The 24,324-nt window shown below is 42.1% G+C and overlaps 1 protein-coding gene across 3 annotated transcripts in view; it reads right to left on the bottom strand.

Annotated features, from left to right (window-relative positions):
• The window catches only part of HOOK3 (hook microtubule tethering protein 3), an 88,865-nt gene extending 64,548 nt beyond the window's left edge, over nucleotides 1–24,317 (bottom strand). For all 3 annotated transcript variants that reach the window (XM_051642390.1, XM_051642391.1, XM_051642393.1), the window contains exons 1-2: nucleotides 24,167–24,317; nucleotides 6,385–6,470 (exon numbers count right to left, since the gene is read on the bottom strand). In XM_051642390.1, the coding sequence (XP_051498350.1) occupies nucleotides 6,385–6,470; nucleotides 24,167–24,223 (143 nt within the window). In that variant the 5' untranslated portion in view covers nucleotides 24,224–24,317. The remainder of the gene's footprint in view (nucleotides 1–6,384; nucleotides 6,471–24,166) is intronic.
• Between the last annotated feature and the right edge of the window lie 7 nt (nucleotides 24,318–24,324).

The raw sequence follows: 24,324 nt of genomic DNA, 5'->3' as shown, positions 1-24,324 counted from the left end.
TTTTCATTAATGCTCTACTGAACTCAGAGTTCTTCATAGCAAACTTTCTCCCCCCGCCCCCCCCCTTTTTTTAAAATTATTTTTCAAACATTAATTTACTACATTAAAAGTCCTTATGCCCTCAGAAGTTGTAGAAATTCTCCCCTCACACCTTTACATAATTAACCTATTAGTACTATTAGCCTCAGAGAGCATATAATGATGAAGAATCCTAAACAAGTGTTAGGTATACTTAAAGACACCTAAATTTCAAGAAACATGCATTACAGAAATAGTAGTTTACCCTTGTCAATGGAATAAGACTAACAGCATTTAAGCTTTGTATCTCCAGTCCAGCTAATAAATTTGTCCTTTTAAGATTAACTTGTTGAGAGATTTTCATGTCGAAGCCACAACTGCTAAAATTTTCTCTGCAAATGCAATCTGTTTGCAGTGACCTTGTGCTTTCAGGCTCTGCTTGGTCTTTGCTATTTAAGATCACTACAAGACCTCAAGCACCCAGCTATCTTGTCTTACACATATCTATCTATACCTGCAAAATTTTTCTTCTATGTGTTTGTAATTCTTGGGACAGAGAGGAAGCCAGTACTGCTAATACAAAAAGAAGGATAGACTGGAAGAGCTTGCTCTCACTTGCTTCATATTGTGATACTCCTCACGATAGTATATGTGGTACCTGTTTAAAGGAGCAAAAGAACATTTTCACTGCTAGTATTGTTTTTGTTTTCAAGAAAGAATACTTAAAATGGCTTTGTGAACAGGCTCCTGATCAGTTTTCTAGTCAACGATACAAATGCTGATCGCTCTATATGGCCTATATTCCCATCTTTCAAGTCCAGGGAAACAGACTAAGTTTGGCTGTTCTGAAACCATTGCTATCTCCTGAAAAAAAATCAACTGGAGCCATCTTCAGTTACTACAAAAATAAGAAGCAATAATGTCTTCCTGCAAAAACTGCTCACATGTTACCACTCCTGCTTTACAATCCAAGATCAGTTTGCTGCTGCTCTTCAAAGTTTATCTCAACAGGATTGCAGTCAACATAATTGCTAAATCTCTGCAGGATTCTCTGCAGGAGAATAAATACTAATTTTATCAGGTCCAAATTATTACCAAGGGCATAGAGAAACAGCTTTAAATTGCTTAGCTGTTCTTTATATATTAACTGGTTAAACAAAAGAATTCCTGCATTTAGTGTCAGTATGGCAATTGCTACAGTAAATCATCATAAAGAAATGCAACAGTTGCATTGTACATCTTTTTTCAAAACATCAGTTCAACAGCTGAAAATAGTACTTCAAACGAGTTTTCCTTTTTCAATGCCAAGCCAGGAAGAAAAGCAGTATTTCAAGTCATAGTAGTACCAGGCTAAAATAGTCTGTAAGGTTATTAAGGGGCTGTTGACATTCAAGTTTTATTTTGGTTTGTATCAAGGTATGTCATGTTTTAGATCCAAATTCTCATTAGTCTTTGAACTAGCCAATCAAGATTATATACAGTTATCAACTGTTGGCCCATCATTAAGTTAAGCGGAATCTGTATGCTACAAAATACCCACAGAAGTTCAAGACAGATAAATACCCAGATTAAATACATTACTATTACATTTTTCCCTAAATGCTCTGAAAACAGATTCACAGATGATTACCATTGTGGTTAGAGCCAGGATCAAGCCAATTTTCTTTTTACTGATTTTTTTCATGACTCTTGCTGAAATTAACAGCAAATTTTCCAGCCAGTGGACTGATAATGCTCGATGTTTATAGTTACTTCTGAGAGACCCAGGCCACTTTGCTCCACTTTTTGAATCTGCTGCTTTGGACACTAAAGGAGCAGAAGAGCCATATCTACAGCCCTCCTGTAGGGAAGAGTGGACCAGAGAGATGACTGAAAGTAGCCAAAGGAGTATTCCATCCCTATATGTATCATATTCAGTATAAATTCAGGGATCAGAGAAGTAAAGATCTTTTCCATCCATGACCAACATTCAAGATGGACTCTATCCATCTCCTTTGATACCTAGGCCCGTGCATTCCTTATATCTCTACCCTTAGCTCCTGTCTACTCTGCTGCTATCACTGGAAATGGTCCAGGACTTTTTCAGACTGCCTGCTGCTCAGGGGAAGTGCTGTGGGAGTTGTTGGGAGTGTGGGAGGCAATAGGGCTTTTGCACATTCCTGCACCTATTTGTATATATTTGTACCTATCTTCTTTTATAATTCATTTTTCATTAAAGCTGTCTTGTTTAACTTTCAATCTGGAAGCCTCTTCCCTCTCTTGGTGAAAGGGGAAGAGGACAGAGAGCTTACTGTCTTTAGTTTAATTGACAGCCCTGTGTTAAAACTGTGACAACTATGCTGAAATTCTGACTTATCATAAAGTTTACTGAACACACAATTTTTATGGTCACCATGTTTTTATACTCCAGCAGATATAAAGGACAGTAACTTTTCAATTCTAAAAAATATTATTCAAACTATATTGTTTTTACCTTCTGACCTGTAAATCTGACGTTCAGACTTCAGAAAACTTAAAAGTGAGACCATTTAAATGCTGGGTAGGAAAATCAGTTTCCAACTGGAAGGGTTTTTGTGTCATCTTTTGTGTGCAGCAAAATACATTAAAAACAGTAGAAAGACTGCTTCAATTACTCTGAAGCAAGAAGACTGCTGACATTACTTGAAATTAGTTTTGTTTGATGCAAAAATACATAAAGATTGGATGATTCTTATAAACAATGCCTCATCTTCCTCAAAGAAGGAGAAATTAAGTGCAGAAAGAAACTTGGCAGCATTTACATCTTCTTTAAAGTTTCAGACAGGAACAAAAGACTGTCCTCTACTTCAAGCCTTCAGGTTTCTATGTTCCAGATCTGACCATTTCACCTGCTAAAAAGGATTGCCTTGAAATATTTCACTACATTGAGATTTCCCTTCCCCCTTTTTTCTTCCTGTAAACTGGCAGCTCTTTCCCTAGGAGGAAAGCTCCTGCTTCACCTGAGGATTTGCAACTACAGGACAGATTCTGTATCCTCATGGAAGTGAAGGGTCTAGGAGCTCTGTCATGTGAAACATTTGTGTTCAATAAAGCTTAGCCATACAGCAGCACATCAGGGAAGTGGCAAGAATTAGCAAGGGATGGAGGGCCTTCAGCTTCTGACTTGTCAGCTAAGAAGGGTTGCTGCTTGCTAGAGGCTTGAACTCATGGCATTGTTGAAAGACTGCCAAAGCCTGTCCAGCTCTCAGGCCATCATTCATTTTGCTTTTCCATATGGGCACCAGCTATACAACCAGGGAGACTGGGAAAGCACGAAGTATGTTTATGTGGCTCTGGAAACTATGGTCAAGGCCCAAGTGGTTCTCCCCAGTCATGCCAGTTAGCCAGAAGTGCCTGAGAAGCAGACATATCCTGCAGGTCAACAGCCAGCAGTGAACTGGTGTTGGCAGCAAGGTTTTGGTTTCTATAACCACAGACCCCTCTTTAAGAATCAAGGACTGCTTGGAAGAGATCAGATCCACCTGACTATGGTGGGCAGAAGCATCTTCGCCAACAGGCTGGCCAACCTCACAGGAACAGTTTTGAACAAGGAACAACAGAAGAGAGAAAATACAACAAAACATCAAGTGGCAAAGAAGTGGACTCTGTTGGCAAGCAATGAGTGTGGGATGATGTGAACAAGAGATCCCTTATGGCAAACAAAATAGGGCTGAAGTGACGTCACCCCAGGCATAAGCACTAAATAAAGGTGTACAGAAAAACTCTACAGGGAAAGCTCTCATTCTTGGAAATCATCAAGACTGAACAGACATGTGAAATGCCTATGCACTAATGTATGCAGCACGGAGAATAAACAGAAGGAAAGAGAGCTCTGTGTGTAGTTACTAGGCCACAGTCCCATTTGGATCATAAAGACATGGTAGGACAGCTCAGATGACAAGGCTACTGCCATGAATGAATACAGGCTCTTTAGAAAGAACGAGCTGGGAAGGCAGTGACAGGGAAATGCTCTTTATGTGAGAGAGCAGAAGGAATGCATGAGCTCTGCCTTGGGATGGATGATGAGCCAGCTGAGAAATTATGGCTCAGGATCACCATACAGATCCACACAGGTGATGTTATAGATGCCTGCTAGAGAACACTTGATCAGGGTAACATCATCATAGACAAACTGATGAAGAATAGCCTGGATAAGTGAATAGTGAGGTGGAATGAAAAACTGCTGAACTGTCAGGGCTATGTGCAACAGTATGAAGTCCAGCAGGAAGTCCACTAGCAACATACCCAAGAGGTAAATACTATTCAATTATTTTAACAGTGACCTAGGTGATGGAACAGAGTGCAGGTTTTTAAATAACACAAAACTAGTAGGAGTGTTCGATACACTTGATAATTGCACCGCTATTTTATCAGCATCATTTGTATGAGGTCTGCAATTAATCCATTGGGATTTATGAATTTACAGTCTGCTGGGGAAGATTAACACCATGAATTCCTTCCTCACCTCCTAGAGATATCTGAAGGGACAGAAAGGTATATGTATAAAGAGAATCTGGTTAATATTGTTTCTCTGATTTTCCAAAGAATATGACAAAGCCCTTCACCAAAATAAGAAATTGTCTCCTAGGTGATCATGTTCCAGCAGAGGGCCTGGACTACATGATCTTCAAAGGACCCTTCTAACCCTAAAAATTCTGACCTTGACAAGATGGAGAAATGGGCTGACAGAAACCTTACACATTTCAGCAATGGTAAGTGCAAACCCCACGCACAAGTATATGCTGGGGTTCAACTGGCTGGAAAGCAGTTTTGCAGAGAAGCAGCTTGGTAGAAACCAAGCTAAACATGTTCTAGCAACATGTCCTTGTAGCGAAGAAGGCCAACCACATACCTCCTGGGCTGCACTCAGAAGAACACTGGCAGCAGGCCAGAGGAAACACTAATGACCTCTGCTGAGACCACATTTGAAGTGCTGTGTCTTGGGCTCCCCAGCATGAGAGACCTGGACATACAAGAAAGCTCAGCAAAGGGCAGTTAAGATGATTAACAGACTGAAGCATCTCTCCTAAGAGCTGAGACTGAGCTGAGTCTGTTTAGACTCAAGAAGAGATGGCTCAGTGGGATCCTATCCATCCTGTGTATAAATACCTGATGGCTTCTTCACAATCTACTCAGTGGTGTCCAGTGAACAGACAAGTGACAGTGGACACAAACTGAAAGACAAGTTTTTCCATGTGAACAAAAAGGAAGAAATGGTCCCTGCTGTTTTGGTTTTGCTTGGGTTTGTTTGTTTTGGGTTTAGTTTGGTTTTGTTTTCTAAAAACTGTGAGGGCAACTGAATATTGGAACTGATAGCCCAGAGAAGCTGTAGAGTTGTCATTCATCCATATTGTCTGGACACAATCCTGAGGCAACCTGGTCTAGCAGAATTCACTTCAACCAGGTGAGTTGGCTTACATGTTCCAGAGTGCTTTTCAACCTCAACTACTCCATGATTCTTTGATGGCAAACCAGAAGAACTGTTCATAACTAGTCTGTATTTGTCCAGTATTCATTTTCAATAAACTGCACAGAAGGTATCTTATTCTGCATTTACACACGAGACAGCACACTCTTTATGTAAAAAGGAATAAAGCATACCTTTTTAAAAAAAAAAAAAAAGTCTGTAGGAACTGCCATGTTTAATTTGGACTGCTGACTTTGCCAAAAGTTAGAAACTGCTCAAGTTTCTAATGAATGATAAAAAAAGTGTTTCTGTGAAAACAGGCAATTCTGCATACAGCTACATTTCAGATACTTATCTGTAGTCCCTACAACAATCCCAGATTCATCAACTAAGAAGCTGAGCTACTGCATTTTATTCTATTTGATCAAAAAGCTCAAAAGAACAAAAACATTCTCTAGTGTGTCAGCTACTACTCCTTCACTTACTTTCAAGAACTTAGTATCTTTGCAAATAACTAAACTCACAGCTCCATTCAGTTTATCACTGAAGTTTTATTGCATGAAACTAATTCTAACATTAGTGATATGCAGACTTCAAACAATGATCAGGGCCTATACCTTACCTTGCACTGGTTCCAACTTTTTAAAGCTTGATTTTGTAAACTTGGTTTTAATCCAGCTTACTTTCCAGTAAGATCACACGTGAATAAACACCTCCCTAAAACTTTTTTTTTTTTTTCATTTAAAATATTTATCTGAAAACTATAGAGAAAAAAACAAAACATATTAGTCATGTTTCAGATTAAAGTACTGTCTAAGCATAGGAAAAATTTAGGTCCTATGGAATACCAGCCAAGTTTGAACTAATAACACTTAAATACAGCAAAATATATAGATAATAAAACTGTGTGTCCTTAATTAATGAAATAAACAATTTCTTACATTTTTTGAAGAACCTGGGCCATCACAACCCCACTCGTTAAATCTTCCACGGTCTGGCATGGTGCCTCAACATTAAATGTCTGGATCTGTGGGAGAAAGGAAAATGTTATCTTTTTTTACTTCAATGCCAAGGGAGTAAGCCCCACATGTTTAGTGTACGTGTTAGGAGTTAAGAAGTTTTAGATTTAATAGCAATCTGGGCTTAGTATCGTGTTTTCACAAACGTGTAAACTTTGCTACAAATAACATCAGTACATTGTCCAAAATGCAAATTTTCCACACCATTTCCTAATTTGGAAAATCACTGGTTCTTCTCCCATTCATGTACTTCTGGAACATAAATAATCACAGAATATATTGGTTTTGAAGGGACCTATAAAGGTCACCAAGTACACCCTCTCAAGGAACTCACGTAAGAAGTAACACTGATCATGCAAAACCCTTATAGGCTCCCCACAACCAGAAGATCAAACGTAGAGGGACACATATAATGGGAAGCCTCTGGTCTTCAGATAGATTGCTAAGATTAAAAGACGCTGCTATGCTGAAGAGGAATGGCAAAGACCATAGCACTGAGCTGCCTGATGACAGAATTACTACTAAAGACTACTTAATTTGTAACAAATTCCCCTCTGCACACTGAACAGAATTTACTGAAACCAAGCTAAGGTTCATTTGCTGAGGATGCTGTGTAATATTCTAGGTCATGCAGAAGCAAGAATAATCTCCTAACAAAAAAACACTCATCAATACACATAATTTCTGTACAGCTTCTATTCATCAACATTTTCATGCACATAGCATCAAGCTATTCAAAACCCTGCCCCTACCATATCAGCAAATGTTCAAATATACAAGGCAAAAACTCTTTTCTCCTTTTTCTCCCTCTCACTTTCTTCCCTTGGAGTGGAAAAGAGCCTCTCCACTTCAGCACAGTCATTTCAACTGGTCTGTTATTTCATCACTTACTGTAAATTAACACTATTTTTAAATGATGTGAATGAGTTTTGTGAAAACACTTTTGATGACACAACCTTTGGAGGGTATCTGCCTAATGGTCTCTGCTATTCTCCTCCTCCTAGAGGAAGTCTGTGCTTTTTTCTAAGAAGCACTACTTGTATGCAACAAGGTCAAGAAAATCTGTAAGAGAGCTTGCAGCTTCAGGCTACATATTGTTTGGTATATCAACCATGGGGTTTTTTTCTGAACTTAATGTACAACCATTCATGCTTTAGTAGTGTTTGAAACACTAATGCTGCTCTGAGCCACTTCCCAATAAATGCCCTCTAGACAAATATATTATTATTTACATAACAGTGGGAAATTCTGCAGGTCCCTCTTTTAAGACGGTCTCAAAAATTCAAGAGCACAATATCCAGATATGGTCCTCAAAGTAAAGAATCACAAAAAGGTAATATAAAATACCACAGGATTACAAAGGAATGAGCTAAGGCCATCAAAGATGAATCATCCCCTGACCAGGGGAATAGGAGAGGGGGAGGTGGGGGTTACATGAGGGTAACCTAAAGTAATCTAAGACTAATTAGCATGGTAAAAATCACACCCTTGAGAGGACCTTCTTAGCCACTAATCAGAGCACACACAGAGGAACATTAGTTATACAATCAAAAGGTGAATAATGAAAGAATGCTGTGCGACTTTTTCTTTGTTGCAACCTGAGTAAGAACCTGCAAGCCCTCTGGAGGGTCATGCTACATTCATAAAATATCATCTGACACCTCTTCCTGTGCAGAACTGGATTAAAAGGCTAAAAAGGTGAATCTGGGCTCTGTGTGCTCATTGGCTCCTGTGAACCTGTGACAAACATAAATCCTAACTGAGGGACAACACAGATTCCCGTAATGCTACTGGAATGTCACATAAGCACTCAACCAGCCATTTAACATTGATTTAGAGAACAAGCACCTAGCACCAATGCTCCTTTCTTTCCTTTACTCAAAATTAAAAAAAAAACCCTAGCACTCGATTAGGAACAAAACTAGCAATGATGTCTATAAAGACCAAAAAAAAATGAGCTCTCAAGAAGATGATTGCTAAGCAAGTTATACAGTGACTGACAAGGAGTCATCAATGTCCACATTCCAAGAGGACAAGAGCAAATTAACTGTGTAGCACACAAAACAGACAAAGGAGACTTCTACAGTTCAGATTCAGCAGATTCTCCTATAGCATGGTCTGAGCTACCCAGAAAACACAGCTCCTCACTTTTTCTCCAGAGAATGAAGAAGTCATTATAGATAGATAAGACAGCAGGTGAAAAAGAGGATAGGTGGGTGGGGAAAAAACCCACACACATTAAAATAACCACATAACAGGATATAACATCAAATTGGTATTTTGCCAGAAAAAAATAGTTTACCTACGGTTTCTGAATTGCAGCAATACTGCTGAAGATATACAGAGACAATCATGACTTAGAATACACAAACCCAGTAACACATTAACCAGGAAATAATACTTTCTAGTAAAAAAGATGCGATGACATCTAGGATGCTTATGCTTGATGAGGTTCAAAATGCTATACAGATAAAATTCTCAAGCATAGACAATGAAAACTTGTTTCTAAGTTTGCACATTATACCATTAAATAATAATTTAAATCACTTTTCTGCACAACAAATACCTACATACTCTGATGAAAGAAGAAAGGTTGCTAAGACTTTTCCCATTACACAGAAAAGCCAAATGCATACTCCTTGCTGTTTTGTAATTGATTTTAGCATCATACTTCCCCAATACTTTATACACAAGGTCAAAATTGTCATTCAGGCTCAGGCAACCAGTCTGAACTCTTTTTTCCCCACAGTCACACTTGTAAGATTGCCACTGAGGACAGTAACACTTTTCACAGTTAAATGACAAAGAACAGAAAGACAAATTAAAAGTAATCATATTACTTGATTCTTCATATACATTTAAATTTTGTAATTAATGTCTTAGCTTGCATACGAAAAGAATATACAGCATAAGATTTCAATTAAGGTGTCAAAATTTATGCCTAAAAACATTTAATTGGTTCTTAAAACAAATTACCTATAACCTTTTCATAACCCTCAGACACACAAAAGTAACAGATTTTCTGCCAAAAAAAACTACCTAAAATGACTTTACAAATTTATGTCAATGTTAACTTCCTACACCATTCTCAGATAGGTCCACAAAACACTAACCCACTTAAGATAAACAGTAGAGTTGACTTTCCAGAAGGGAGAAGAATGATAAGAATGTCACAACACAGAAGCAGAGTCCAGCTGCAGAGATAAAGAAGCAGTAACTTTGTGTGTATGTGTGTGTGTGTCTAAACAGCCATTAAATAACAGCTGTTAAAACACTGCCCTTCCTGTGCATTGTGGCGTGTTTCCTCCTGCAAAGTTTTGCTCCTGCTTCTTGAGTGTTTGCAATACTGTCCCCATCGTTAAAGCTGCATTTAAATTCCCATTTCCTGTTAGGATTCTTTTTTCTCCACTTTTTGTACCACTGTATGGAGGCTTGTCACCATGCCTGAGGGCAGGATGCCATTCTGAGGGACGTGAGCAAGCTCAAGAAGTGGACCCATGTGAAGATCATGAGGTTCAACAAGGCCAAGTGCAAGGTTCCACACCAGGGTCAGGGCAACTCCCATTATCAATAAAGGTTGGGGGATGAAGGGATTGAAAGCAACCCTGAGGAGGACTTGAGGGTACTGGTGGATGAGAAGGTCAAGATGAGCCAGCAATGGGTGCCTGAAGCCCAGAAAGCAAACTGTATGCTAAGCTGCACTAAAAGAAACGTGATCAGCAAGTTGAGGGAGGTGATTCTCCTCCTCTACTCCACTCTTGTTGGATCCCACCAAGAGTACCGTGTTCAGATATGGGGTCTCCAACATAAGAATAACATGCAACTGTTGGAGCCAGTCCAGAGGAGGACTTCAAAGGTAATCAGAGAGCTGTAGTATCTCTCCTATGAAGACAGGTTGAGAGAGTTGGCATTGTTTGGCCTGGAGAAGAGAAGGCTCCAGGCAGACCTTATTGCGACCTTTCAACATTTAAGAAAAGATGGGGGCAGAGTTTTTAGTAGGGCCTGTAGCAATAGGGCAAGAAATAATGGTTTTAATCTGAAAGATGGTAGATCTAAACTAGATATAAGGAAGGTTTTTTTTACAATGAGGATGTGGAAACACTGGTACAGGTTGCCCAGAGAAGCAGAGATGTCCCACCCCTGGAAACTTTCATGGTCAGGTTGGACAGGGCTCTGAGCAACCTGATTTAGGTGAAGATTTCCCTGTCCACTGCAGGGTGGGTCGGCCTACATGACCTATGAAAGGTCCCTTCCAACCCAAACTATGATTCTATCAGACAGGAATCTGGAAAAAACAAAAGGAAAAAAAACACTAATCACTTGGCTCAATCACTAGCCTCAGTAGGCCTTCACACCTTTTATCAACTATCACATAATGAGATTAAAGGGTTTATTTATTTCATTTTATTAAATATCAATCCAGACCTCTGATTCACACAGCCATGAACATGAACTGTCTATTTTTACACAAACCTTAAAATAAGGAGTAGCAGGTGACTGTTTCAATGTGAAGAAGTCTATCACCAGGGACTCAATAACTGCTGCAGGAAGTCAGAACCTTAGTAAACCTGAGTTGTGGTTCCAGATTACATATATGACTAGTGAGGATTTATTAGCTACTAGGGCTAGGAGACAGAAATGTATTGCATGAAAAATACACTTGATATGAAGGTTAGAGAACTGGGCAAACACTCAGTTCTCAAAGACCATAGATGAAGACCAGGATAAAAGTTGTGACAGGGAATCTAGCATCCCACGAAGCTGGAAAAAAAAAAATATTCAAAAATTAAAAAGTACCAATCACCACCTCCTCCAGAGACAAAAAATACTCTCTAGCATCTTTCCTTTCTCAACACTAAGAGTTAACGTAATACTTACTCTTCACACAGTGATTATAAACATAGCTTGTTTTTTATTGCTGGTGCAGTTGCATAACAGGCCCTTTATGTATTATTTTGTAGTAATACCTGAAATCTTTATTAGGGGTTCTTAGCACTGATACAGTGCTATGTGACTGGATACCCTATGCACAAACTGAATAAAAAGTAACTCCCAGTTTCCAATTTCTCACCAGAACATAATACTCTCCAACTTATAAATAATCCATTAGAATTATTTATCCATTATTCCCCTACACTTTTGCAACTGACTATGCAAGCTGCCATATAGAGCCTAGAACCATATTGTATCACCACAGAAGAAAGAGATCACACTGGTAAGATAGGGATGTGAATCACTACTCAAGCCATTAGCAAGAACACTTGAAAGAGAAAACAGGCAGAGAAGATGAAGGAGGGCTGGATACTTCTGTCCTCATACATTCACCCAATATTACTTGAGAGATACAAAAGAATCCCACTAAACCACATTTCACTCAGTCACAATGTCTGGAGGAAACCAGACTATTTTTTGTTGGTTTGGGTTTTTGTTTTGTTTTAAGGATGGTAAACTAATTATGTGATACAGAAAATTGTTCTTCCTCAAATGCCAAATTCGTGTATTGAGCCAGACTTGTCATGATGAGAACTGGATACCTATCCTAGAACCAATTTATATCATAGAATCATACAATCATTCAGGTTGGAAAAGACCCTTGGGATCACCAAGTCCAACCATTATCCCTACTCTACAAAATTCTCCCCCAAACCAGATCCACCAACACCACATCCAAATGACCCTTACTCAACCACCTCCCTGGGCAGCCTATTCCAGTGTCTAACCATTCTTTCTGTGAACATTTTTTTCCTAATGTCCAGTCTAAACCTCCCCTGTTGCAGCTTGAAGCCATTCCCTCTTGTTCTGTTGCTAATTACCTGTGAGAAGAGACCAGCACCAACCTCTCTACAATGTCCTTTCAGGTAGTTGTAAACACTGATGAGGTCTCCCCTCTGCCTCCTCTTCCTCAAACTAAGCATTCCCAGCTCCTTCAAGCATTCTTCATAAGATTGATTCTCTAGGCCCTTCACCAGCTTCATTGCCTTCCTCTGTACTCACTCCAGCACCTTGATATCTCTCTTGAATTGAGGTGCCCAAAACTGGATGCAAGACTCCAGGTGTGGCCTCACGTGCTTCTGGACAACTTTGACATTTCTTCACCAATTTTCCTCCTCCCATTTGGTAGTGCTGCTATCTTCTACTTCAATAGTCATGCCATAAACTATTTTTTCATGCTTTCCAAGATGGCAGCAGACTGCATGAAACAAACAAACAAAGGGGATCCAGTCTCTCCAATAAGCAACAGTTTTATTTCAGGATTTGGATTTCCAGATATTTCAGATATTTATGTTGTCAGACTTTACTTACTGAAATCTCAGGAGTTACTTTGCAATCCAGCCATAAGATCAGGCACTCAATTAGCCAAACTATAAAACAATAAGGTCTGCCAGGGTGGGGATTCTTTCAAGGAGAAGGAGTTGAGAAGTTATTTTTATTCATTTCCTCCTCATTTTATATATACCATGTTCAATCCCAAAAACCTGAACAGGTCCCAAGCCATAAAAGATCTCAATCCAAGTATCACACTCATAATTGAATTTTTCCAAAGATTAAATATTTCCTTTGCAGAAACACATTGCAGAAAGTAGAAGAAAGAAACTACCTAGACTAAACCTTACTAAAGGACTGTAGGAGGAGAGAACCATGACAGCATAAAGGGAAAAGGATCCTGGGGTAAGAGCTAGCAGGCCCCACTGAAATGCCTTCCAACTCAATTTGAAGAGGGATGGGATAAAACTGGGCTTGCTAGAGAGGAGTCTAGGAGCAGCCTGTTGGTGCCTGTGGGACAGTGTGGTAGTAAGGCCTAATAGTTAGCTGTCTCAGTGGAGGTGGGGGATAATGATCCAAGTGGCAACAAAGACACAGGAGTTGATAGGCTGGTAACTATGGAACCATTTGAGAATGGTCTAGTGGGAATTGGGGCTTCAGCATCCAAGAAGGTGGCAGGGCCATAGCACAGCTAAAGTGCATCTACATCAATGCAGGGAGCATGGACAAGAAGCAGAAGGAATTGGAGGCCATCATGCGGAGAGAAAACTACAATACAGTTGCCATCACAGAAACATGGTGTGATGACTCACACGACTGGGGTGCTGCAAAACTGACAGCTACCAACTTCTCAAAAGGGACAGGAGAAGAAGGTGAAGCAGTGGGGTGGCCCTCTATGTCAGGGAGACATATGAATGTCTACAACATCATGACAGAGATGACAGGGTTGAGTGTTTATGGGTAAGAATGAAGAGGAAGGCCAACAAGGCAGATATAGTGGTGGGAGTTTGTTACAGACCACACAAACAGGATGATGAGGCTGACGAAATGCTCTATAAGCAGCTGGGAGATGTTTTGTGATTGCCACCTCTTGTTCTTGTGGGGGACTTCAACTTCCCAGATGTGTGTTGGGAATATAATACAGCAGAATGGGAACAGTCCCGGAGATTCTTGAAGTGTGTGGAAAGTAACTTTCTTACACAGCTGGTGAAGGAGCCAATTCAAAAAGATGCCCTTCTGAACCTGCTGCTTGTTAACAGAGGATGACTTATCGTACATATAACAGTTGGAGGCCATCTTGGGATTAGTGATCATTAAATAATCAGAATTTTCAATTCTCAGTGAAGTTGGGAGAGGGGTTAGCAAAACTGCCACCTTGGACTTCCACAGGGCAGACTTTGACCTGTTAGGGAGACTTATGGGCAGTGTCTCTTGGGAGGTCGTACTGAAGGACAAAGTAGTCCAGGAAGGCTGGGCACTCCTCAAGAAGGAAATCTTACAAGCACAGGAACAGGCCATGCCCATGTGCCAAAAGACACACCACTGGGGAATAAGACCAGCCTGGCTGAATGGAGCTCAGGAATAAAACGAGAGTTTATGGCCTTTGGAAAAGTGGGCAGGACACCCAGGAGGACTACAAAGGTGCAGTAAAGTTACGCAGGAAGAAAATTAGAAGGGCCAAAGCTCAACTAGAACTCAGACTGGCTATTGCTGTAAAAGACAATAAAAATACTTCTATAAATACATTAACAACAAGAGAAGGACTAGGGAGAACCTTCCGCCTTTATGGGATGCAAGGAGAAACACAGTGACAAAAGATGAGGAAAATCCTGAGGTACTTAATGCATTCTTTGCCTCAGACTTTAATAGCAAGACTAGTTGTTTGTTGGGTAGCCAGCCCTTCAAGCTGGAAGACAGGGATGGGGAACAGAACGAGGCCTCCAAAATCCAAAAGGAAATGTTAGTCACCTGCTGCAGCATCTAGACATACACAAGTCTATAGGGCTGGATGGGTTACACCCAAGAGTGCTGAAGGAGTTGGCTGATGTGCTTACCAAGCCACTCTTCATGATTCATCAAGAGTCCTGGCTAACAGGGGAGGGGTCCCAACAGACTAAAGGTTAGCAAATGCTCATCTACAAGAAGGGCCAGAAGGAGGATCTGGGAAACTACAGACCTATCAGTTTGACGTTGGAGCCAGGGAGGGTCAATGGAGCAAATAATTTTGAGTGTCATAACACACCATTTACAGGACAACCAGGCAATCAGACCCAGCCAACACAGGTTCCTGAAGGACAGGTCCTGCTTAACGAACCTCATGTCCTTCTATGACAAGGTGACAGGCTCAGTGGATCATGGAAAGGCTGCAGATGTAGTTCACCCCGACTTGATCAATAGGCCAAGGCAATTGCATGAGTTTCAACAAGGCCAAATGTTGGGTCCTGCACTTTGGCCACAACAACCCCCGGCAGTGCTACAGGCTTGGGGAGGAGTGGCTGCAGAGCTGCCCAGCAGAGGGACCTGGGGGTGTTGACTGACAGCCAGTTGAACATGAATAGTGCTCCCAGGTAGCCAAGAAGGCCAACAGTATCCTGGCCTGCATCAGGAACAGTGTGACCAGCAGGACCATGGAGGTGATCTTACCCCTATAGTTGGCCTTGGTGAGGCTGCACCTTGAGAACTATGTGCAGTTTTGGGCACCACAGTACAGGAAAGGCATCAAGGTGCTGGAGAGGGTGCAGAGAAGAACAATTAGGCTGACTAGGGGTCTGGAGAATCAGCCTTATGAGGAGAGGCTGAGGGAGCTGGGCCTGTTCAGCCTGGAGAAGAGGAGGCTGAGAGGAGAACTCACTGCTCTCTACAGCTACCTGAAAGGAAGTTGTAGTGAGGTGGGTGTTGGCTTCTTCTCCCTAGTGACCAGCAATAGGACAAGAGGAAATGCAGTCAAGTTGCAACAGGGGAGGTTCAGATTGGATATGAAGAAGAATTTCTTCACAGAAAGAGTAACGAGGCATTGGAACAGGCTGCCCAGGAAGGTGGTAGAGGCATCATCGCTGGAGGTGTTCGAAAAACGGATTGACGTGGTGTTTTAGGGGTTGTACGGCAGATGGTTGGACTTGATGATCTTGAAGGTCTTTTCCAAACTTAATGATTCTGTGGCTTCAGTAAAGTATTTTATATTGTTCCCCACAGCACTCTCCTGTAGAAATGGGCTGCTCATGGCCTGGGCAGGCTTAGGCTCTACTGGATCAAACGCTGGCTGGATGGCCAGGCCCAGAGAGTGGTGGTGAATGGAGTTAAATCCAGTTGGCAACCTGTCACAATTGGTGTTTCCCAGTGTAATGGACAATTGCAAACATGCTTGCAGCTAAATAGCATGGTAGAGCCCTACAAATTCTAGTGCTAAAGTATATTATCATCAGATTTACAATGCATCTTTTTGTGCAATACTTGCTCCACTATATGCACGACTCCAAAAACATTTCAGTGCTCCCTTCGAACAGCTGCCATCCTTTTGTGGGTTCAGCTAGTCCACTGAAACACAACTACAGCTTTGTATTAATTCTGAAGTTTTTGCTTGCCACATGCAGGAGTGGAATGCTGGCTGAACTCATCTTGTGTTTAACCTTAGACAGCTTCTCCCTTCACCAAATCCTTCATCTCCTTTCCCTGCCATCTCTTGTTCATTGCCCAAACAGCAAGTACTAAGTAACTCACAGGAATTACCAAGTCATGTATGGCAAAGTAAGGCAGCCAGGAAAACAACACATATTCTTCAGGGCACAAAGTCACTACCAATAGCTTAGGGAAGTAGTTACTGCCCTTTCGTTTCCTGTGTGGCAGGACCTGCCAGGGTGTTGGCAACAAAAACCACAAGGACACTACTACCCTCTTCCCCTCACTTCCAGCCACGCATTCCTGCCTTACTGCTGTGCTACTGTTAGTTGCTGTGTGGCCAATAACCTAACTGTTGCTGGCTTGGGTGTGGTTTTTTTAATTAATGACTAGGACTTGTGTATTAAATTGACTAAGCAACTTTGGAGTTAGGCTCTGAAGCTGGAGGCAAACTGAAGTTAGTTAAGTCTTCCTAAACTATCATAGTACTCAGCTTAGCCAAAAAGCAGATAGCAGCCAAGTGCAACTGAGTTTTGTCCCCTTTTCCTCCCTTGATTCACGACTTGAAAGTCTGTTGTTGCTCTACAGAAGTCAAATACACTGCAGCAAAGACTTTCAATGGTCCAGGAAGAACACAATGACAGAGTACTATCTTCAGTTCAAGAGCCTCAAAATGGTCTCACAGTGAGAAAGATGAAGATAATTTTGCAAAATTCACTGTCTGACTCAATCTCTTTGAAACTGTTTAAGTATTTCAAAAAGAAGATAGAAAGTGGTTTCTCTCCTCACCTCCCACCTTGAGATTAACAAGCTAACAGAAAACTTGTTTCCTTTTTACTGTTTAAGGTTCACAGTTCTCAGCAGCAAAATCTGTTTCTTCTCTAGGCAATATCTCCAATCCCTCCCACAAAAAATGAGGGGGCAGAACTGGGAGCTGAAATTGAACAGATATCAAATCACATCTAAATGCATTTTTCTTCAGAGAACTGGCAATTGTTATAAATGTATCACTGCTATAAAGCAGGTCTTCAGAAAGGAGTAAATTGAAAAAAGGCAGAATCCAGGACAAGGGCCCAAAGAATGAAAATCTAACACCGTCAAAACATACACAGGAAGAATAATGTCTCCACCTCCAAATTCTGCCTTTCTTCCTGCTGCTGACTTAAAAGAAACAAGGGGGAGAGAATGTGTATAAAACATGCCTTATTATCTTTAATTAACACATTAACTTATCATCAGCCTTAAATCACTTGTTCTACAATACAGTTTTTAAGGTAAGTTCTTCTGCATCTGCTTGACCTCTCAGTAATATGTAAAAAAAAATCCCTGTAACCTAATAATGGTGTTAGGCACCCCAGCTCCCCCAAACATAGCAAATGATATGCTTAGAATATTGCCCGCTTAGATAACTATCCCTTAGATAACCCCCATCATAGTGAGATGTCATAAAAAGTAAAAAAGGTCATTCAATCTATTGTTCTGTCATAGCAGATACAGGAGCTGTGGTCTGCCAGATACCTTAATCCATGCCCTGTGAGTACTGGCAAAGTCAGTGTTTTCTCCTTCTGTCTGAACAGCAACATATTCCAAGAGAACTATTTTCTTGATCTGATGTCATTACCAGCACAATCAGCCACTCCTGCAATTTCATGCTGTCTTCAAAAGTTAAGAGATGCTGATGCAATTGTATCATCAGAATAAAATGAAACCGTACAACTTTGCAGCCAATGATCAAGGATTAAAAGAAGAAAGAGTTTTAAACAGGCTTAGCAAGTCTCCCACAATCTTTTCATCTACAAGAAACAAGAAGAGTACTTAAAACCACAGATGCACTAGGATCAAGAACAGCATAGTGTAAAAAGGAGGTATCTGGACAATAGAAAAAAACACAGCTTTACTAGTAAATTCCAGCAGATTTGATTCTCTCTGAAAAGGGTGCTTACAAAGCATTTACCAGCAACCTTCTTGAGGAACCAAAATCTGTTTCAGCACTTGCTCACATGATCTCTGTATTTCAAACTAACAAAGGCAAATCCTTCCAGCTGCAGATAGGCCACCAAAGAGAAGACAGATACACTGTACCACAAAGATCTTTCAGCCAAAAAGGAGAAAGGTCAAAGGACTGACACCACATAATCATAAAATCATTAAGGTTGGAAGCAACCTTAAAGATCATCAAGCTCCAACCTCCCTGCCATGAGCAGGGAACCCTACCATTAGACCAGGTTGCACAAAACCTCATCCAACCTGGCCTTAAAAAACTCCAGGGGTGGGGCATCAACAGCCTCCCTGGGCAACCCATTCCAGTTCCTCACCACCCTTATAGTGAAGAATTTCTTCCTAATATCTAACCTAAATCTCTCCTCTCTCAGTTTAAAACCATTACCCGTTGTCCTATCACCATCTCGTCTGATGAATAGCCTCTCCCCAGCTTTCCAGTAGGCCCCTTTCAAGCATTGGAAGGCTACTATAAGATCTCTTTGGAGCCTTCTCTTCTCTAGGCTGAACAGCCACGATTCTCTTAGCTTGTCTTCACAGCAGAGGTGCTCCAGGCCTTTGATCATCTTGGTGACCCTTCTCTGGACTCTCTCCAACAGGTCTGTATCTTTCTTGTGCTGAGGACACCAGAACTCCAGTACTCCACGTGTGGCCTCAACAGAGCAGAGTAGAGGGGCTGAATTACCTCCCTGGCCCTGCTGGCCACACTTCTTTTGATGCAGCACAGGACACAATTGGCTCTCTGGGCTCCAGCACACACTGGTGGCTCATGTTGAGCTTCTCATCAACTACCACCCCCAAGTCCTTCTCCTCAGGACTGCTCTCTAGACATTCTCCTCCCAGCCTGGATTTGTGCCTCGGGTTGTGCCAACCCAGGTGCAGGACCTTGCACTTGGCCTTGTTGAACTTCATGAGGTTGGCCATGGCCCACCTCTCCAGCCTGTCAAAGTCCCTCTGGATGACGTCCCTTCCCTCCACAGTGTCAGCCACACCACACAGCTTGGTATGATCAGCAGATTTGCTGAGGATACACTGAATCCCACTGTCCATGTTCTCCAGCAAAGACGTTTAACAGCACTGGTCCCAATACTGACCCCTAGGGGACACCACTTGTCACCTTCCTCCATTTCAACATTAAGCCATTGACCACAACCCTATGGGTGCAGCCACTCAGCCAATTTCTTATCCATCGAGTGCAGTTCCCTGGATCTTTCTTTTTCCCCTTTTAAAAAATAGGGGCTATGTTCCCTTTTTTCCAATCAGCAGGAACCTGACTGCCATGACCTCTCAAATACGATGGACAGAGGCTTAGCATCTGCCAGTTCCCTCAGGACCCGTGGGTGAATCCCATCAGGTCCCACAGGTTTATGCACATTCAGGTTCTTTAGATGGTCACAGTGCTTTTAAAATGGAGGGTGCAGAAGCAGGGGCCTTGTGCAGTGTTTACAAAATTCTCACTTATCATAGAAGTTCTAACATGTCTAGCACAGAAACTATATTTGGCCTTGAGGGTTGGAAGAGAAAGAAAGCAGGCAGGATGCAGTTCGGTGGAGGCAGCACATGGCAAAATAAGAGATACTTACCATAACGAGGGAAAGAAAGTTCATGACATCTCCATGGCAATCTGCTACTAAAACAGCAATGGCTTCTTTGAAGGATCCTAATGTTTACATACCAATGTTAAGCAATCTTTTCAGTACTGCATCTTAGTTCTATGTTAAAAAGAAATTTTCTCAGATTACATGGCAAAAGCCTGTAGCTATTACACTGATTCCAGATATAGGCATACTAGAAGTGTAACTGTCACACGTTTGACAGCTCTCCATGTGTTAAGAAACGTCTCGATGCATTCAAGGTAAAAACACTCCTGACACGACACACAAAGGAAAAAGACCAACCAACGTGCTCATATGTGGACCAGTTCTAAGTTTTATAAACAAAAGATGTTGTGAATCTGTATTAGATACACTGAAACAATCTTAGTATCACTGCAGGTTTACCTCACAGCCATGTTTTTCTAAACAGCAGTGCAGCTTGGATAACTACACCACAGTGCCCAGAATAGTCTCAGAAGAGGCTCCTCGGAGATTTTTAGTAGAGTAATACTTCCGCAGTTACTCTAGGTTGCAAACACTGCTCAAGTACAAATACCAACCTTGAGATGCCAGTAGTTGGACTCCAGTAATTTGCTCAGTTTCACTCAAGCTGCTACTACCCTGACTGTCTTGAAATAGTATTATGGTCATCTGCTGAAGCGGCTAGCAAGCAAAACCTCTCCAGCTCTTTAAAATCCTGAACAAAAATTAATAATTTGACAATGCTGTCAAAGATGAAGAAAACATGAGAATTACACCCCAAGCTATAGCATAACACCAAAAAAAGGGGTGTTAGTGAAATACTAAAGAATCAAACAAAATGTATTCACAGGTAAGCAGTTTGCTCCAACTTAAAGATACCAGGATAGGAATTGCAGGCATACAAGGTTAAAAGGTTTAAGGGATATTCTCATTCATTAAAATAGTGAGTTGGTAGAGGGAGGAGCAGTTTCATCTCACCTACATCCATTCAAGCAAACATTCAGTTGAGGCTGAACCAGTTCTCAGACTTGCAGGAAGCCATATCTGCTCTACTTACAACGTAGACAAACCAGTTCAGGTACTTCTATATGAATATGAAGCAAGCAATCCAGGAGGTTAAACCAGTTCTAAAGAAGAGCCAGCTTTTCTGGTATAATGGAAAAGACTGGCCATCCCAGGTATGCATAAACTGCAATTAAGACAGCTCTATTCCCCCATTTAATGAATGGTTTCCCAAGAATAATTATGGGATTTGGGAGAAAGCCATGCATAAAAAAGCATCTTGTTTATACAGCCAGTTTCACTGAGGACTAAATAACTTTCTTGTCTCTTCTGCAACTTTTATGTGTTTTGGAACAAACTGAAACGACCTTCCTCTGGGTTTTTTTCACTGAGTCTTTTTGAAAGCCACATTCACACAAAAATACTAAAATTGTAAACATAATGCCTAGCACCATAAATTCATCAAAGAAACAAGCTGCTGTTTAAGAAGGATTTACGAATACTTCTTCTAACTAAATAAGCTGCAGCTAGTTTCATTATGAGCTCATTATGTGAGGGGGTGTGAAGGTTAGAAATGTAAAGGGATCTGCAGGGACCATTGCTACAGACAGGACAAGACTTCAATGGATAGGTAGAGTATCAGAACCAAATAATATAAATACTAACTACTGCTCAAACATGACAATATGACTAATTCCTACAGATGGTCAATGCCACAAGACTTTTTATCTTGCTGCCATATCTCTAATCTTTCCATTTTTATGTCTATGTTTCCAGGACAGCTTTTCATGCTAAGCTAATTTTTTTCAATGGTTTAGCTTTTCTAAGAAAGTGCAAATTATTTTCAACAGTAACAGTAAAGTCTGCTGCTCAACAAATCAATTGCCTTAATCAACAACCTCAAATACAGCAAGGAAAAGCACATTAAAAAAAAAAAAAAAAATCACTGGTTCTTTCCACTGTTTTTGTTGGTTTTTTTTCTTAATGGAAGAAAATCAGTGGAGATATTCACTAACACTGAATAGACTTCATAAAGATATACGTGTCCTCTTCATCTCCAAGAACAAAAAATAGGGACTCCTATTTTCTTTTCTATCAAGACTCTTTCGGCTTCCACCACATTTGAAGATATGCAGAAGTCGATAAAACAATCATTTTGGACACATATAAACCGCGTGATTGTACTATTTGTGACTTTACAAAGAATTCTGTTGTGGAACAGGGAAGCAGCCGTTGCCTTCTGACTCTGCATTTTGTAATTTTCCTCACTAGATAGCAAACAGCTTAAACTTAATAAGTCTATAAAATAACTCGATTAAAATACTAATCTTTCAAAACCAAATTTGAACAGCATACATAACAGAATATTGGAAAACACTTTTAGTTTTGAAATCTTTCAGACTTGATACAGGCTTCTGCACAGATGTTATACTTTCAAAAATATATTCTCAAGTTACAATTCTCAATTAACAATTTTGTTCAACCTGGGATTGATAATGAGTGGGATCAACAGCTCAACTCACTCTTAACAAGCAAATACCATACAAGAGAAAATTCAATCTCCTTCATTCTGCAGTAGCTTACATGTTTCTAGTACAGTAGCCTCACACACAAAGAAAAGAACTAGTCTGTTGGTTACTTGGAAATGCGGGGAGTTAGGAATGCATTGGGACTGTAACCACTTGCTAGGTAAGCTTTCAAGCTCATGCTTCTCCTATTGGCATAACTGCTTTACTGCCAGAGAGCATAAAAGGAACATATCTAAAACAGCTAAAACAAAACCACATGGAAAATAGCGAAAGACAGAAACAGATCTTCCTCCACCCCTCCCCCCTCTCCAGTAAACATTCCTCTTTTTCCTTGTGCTGAGCCTCTCACTCAGACTTTTTTTTTGCCAGGACTCACACACATCAACTTCTCATTAATTCTGCCAGCAACAGGACTTTCATTCTCAACACCTAAAAAAGAAAGCATAAGAAGCCAAAAGCAGGAGAAGTGGCCAACTGCAACAAAGATGCAAAGACTGGCAGAAGTGTGAAGGAAAGAGAAACTAGGTTACTTATTCCAGACTGGGGGGCACACTCCTCACCAGCACCACTATCTTCTGTACTTTCCAGGCCACCTGCTCACCTCTAACAATCATTGAATTTTCCTTGCTCATTCCCTTTTGACTTTCTCAGAGAAACCTAACCACCACCACAGTTTCGCCAGCTCTGGCCTTGTACAGACTAAATGCCTAAAAGAGAAAAATCTGTGTTTCTCTTCAATTAGCAGTTGTTCTCCAGAGTGCTGTATAGTGGGTATTTCCTTGGTAATCTTGGTTATGGGGGGGGGGGGGGGAAACCCACAACAAACAAACAAACAAACCCAACCCAGCCCCAAAACCAAACCCAGTGGTTCCAAACAGCTAACCGATAAATCAGCTGCTTCAGAAATACGTATTTCATGGCCACGTTACAGCTGCTGCTCAAATTACCGAGTAGCAGCAAACCCAGGTTTAACGTCCACTACATTCTGGCTGATCCGTGAATGACAGCACAACCTGAAGATGTTTACGGATCAAGCTCTGAACATCAGAAAGGGAAAAGGTAATTCTTAGGCTGATACTGTATGATCCTTGACTTCTCAGGAAAACTTCGTCTCTCGAGGCTCGAGCACTACTTAACCATACAAAGGAACAGACGAAAAGGAAATTCCTGGTCAGAAAGCCTGCCAAGCGCAGCGGGCAGGTCAGCGAAGCACGGCGCTGGCACACCGGAGCCAGGCCGGGCAGGGCGCGGGTGGCGGGGATGAACCGAAGCCCCGGGCAGCACCTCAAGCCCCGAGCCCAGCGCAGGGCGGGGGCACCCGGGGCCGCTTCCTCCGGCCGCGCCGGCGCAGGCCCCGGCACCCGCCCTGGCGGTCGCGGCACCGCGGGCGCCGGTTCCTTTGTTTCGCCGAGGCGGGGGCAGCGCTAAGGCGGCGGGGGAGCCCCCTCCCCCACGGGCGGGCACCAGGCCGCCCGTCCCGCCGCTGCTCAGGCGAGACGGGGCAGGTCGGCCAGGACTCCGCCGATCCCGGGCGGGCTGGGAGTCAGCCCCAGGGCCCGGGTTCGGCCCAGGCGGCGGCTGGGGAGGCGGGGCGAGGCCTCCCTCACCCCCCGGAGCCGGCCGGCGGCGGGGAGGGGGCGCGCCCGGACCCGTGTCGCTGGCTGCCGGCCCAGCTCCGGGCGTGGGCCTGGCGGCGGCGGCGGCAGCGGCAACACTCACCCAGGTGAGGAGGCTCTCCCCGAGCTCGGCGCGCTCCAGGCTCTCCACGTTGAACATGGCGGGGCGCGGCGGCGGGGGCTGCCAGCGGGGCGGGGGCTGCCAGCCGGGCCGGTACCGCCGCCCGTCCCGGGCCGGGCCCTGGCGCCGACACGTCAGAG

The sequence above is a fragment of the Apus apus genome, chromosome Z, assembly GCF_020740795.1.
Source record: "Apus apus isolate bApuApu2 chromosome Z, bApuApu2.pri.cur, whole genome shotgun sequence".
NCBI lineage: Eukaryota > Metazoa > Chordata > Aves > Apodiformes > Apodidae > Apus > Apus apus.
The sequence above is the reverse complement of the archived record's forward strand: the minus strand, read 5'-3'. Positions and strand labels throughout refer to the sequence as shown.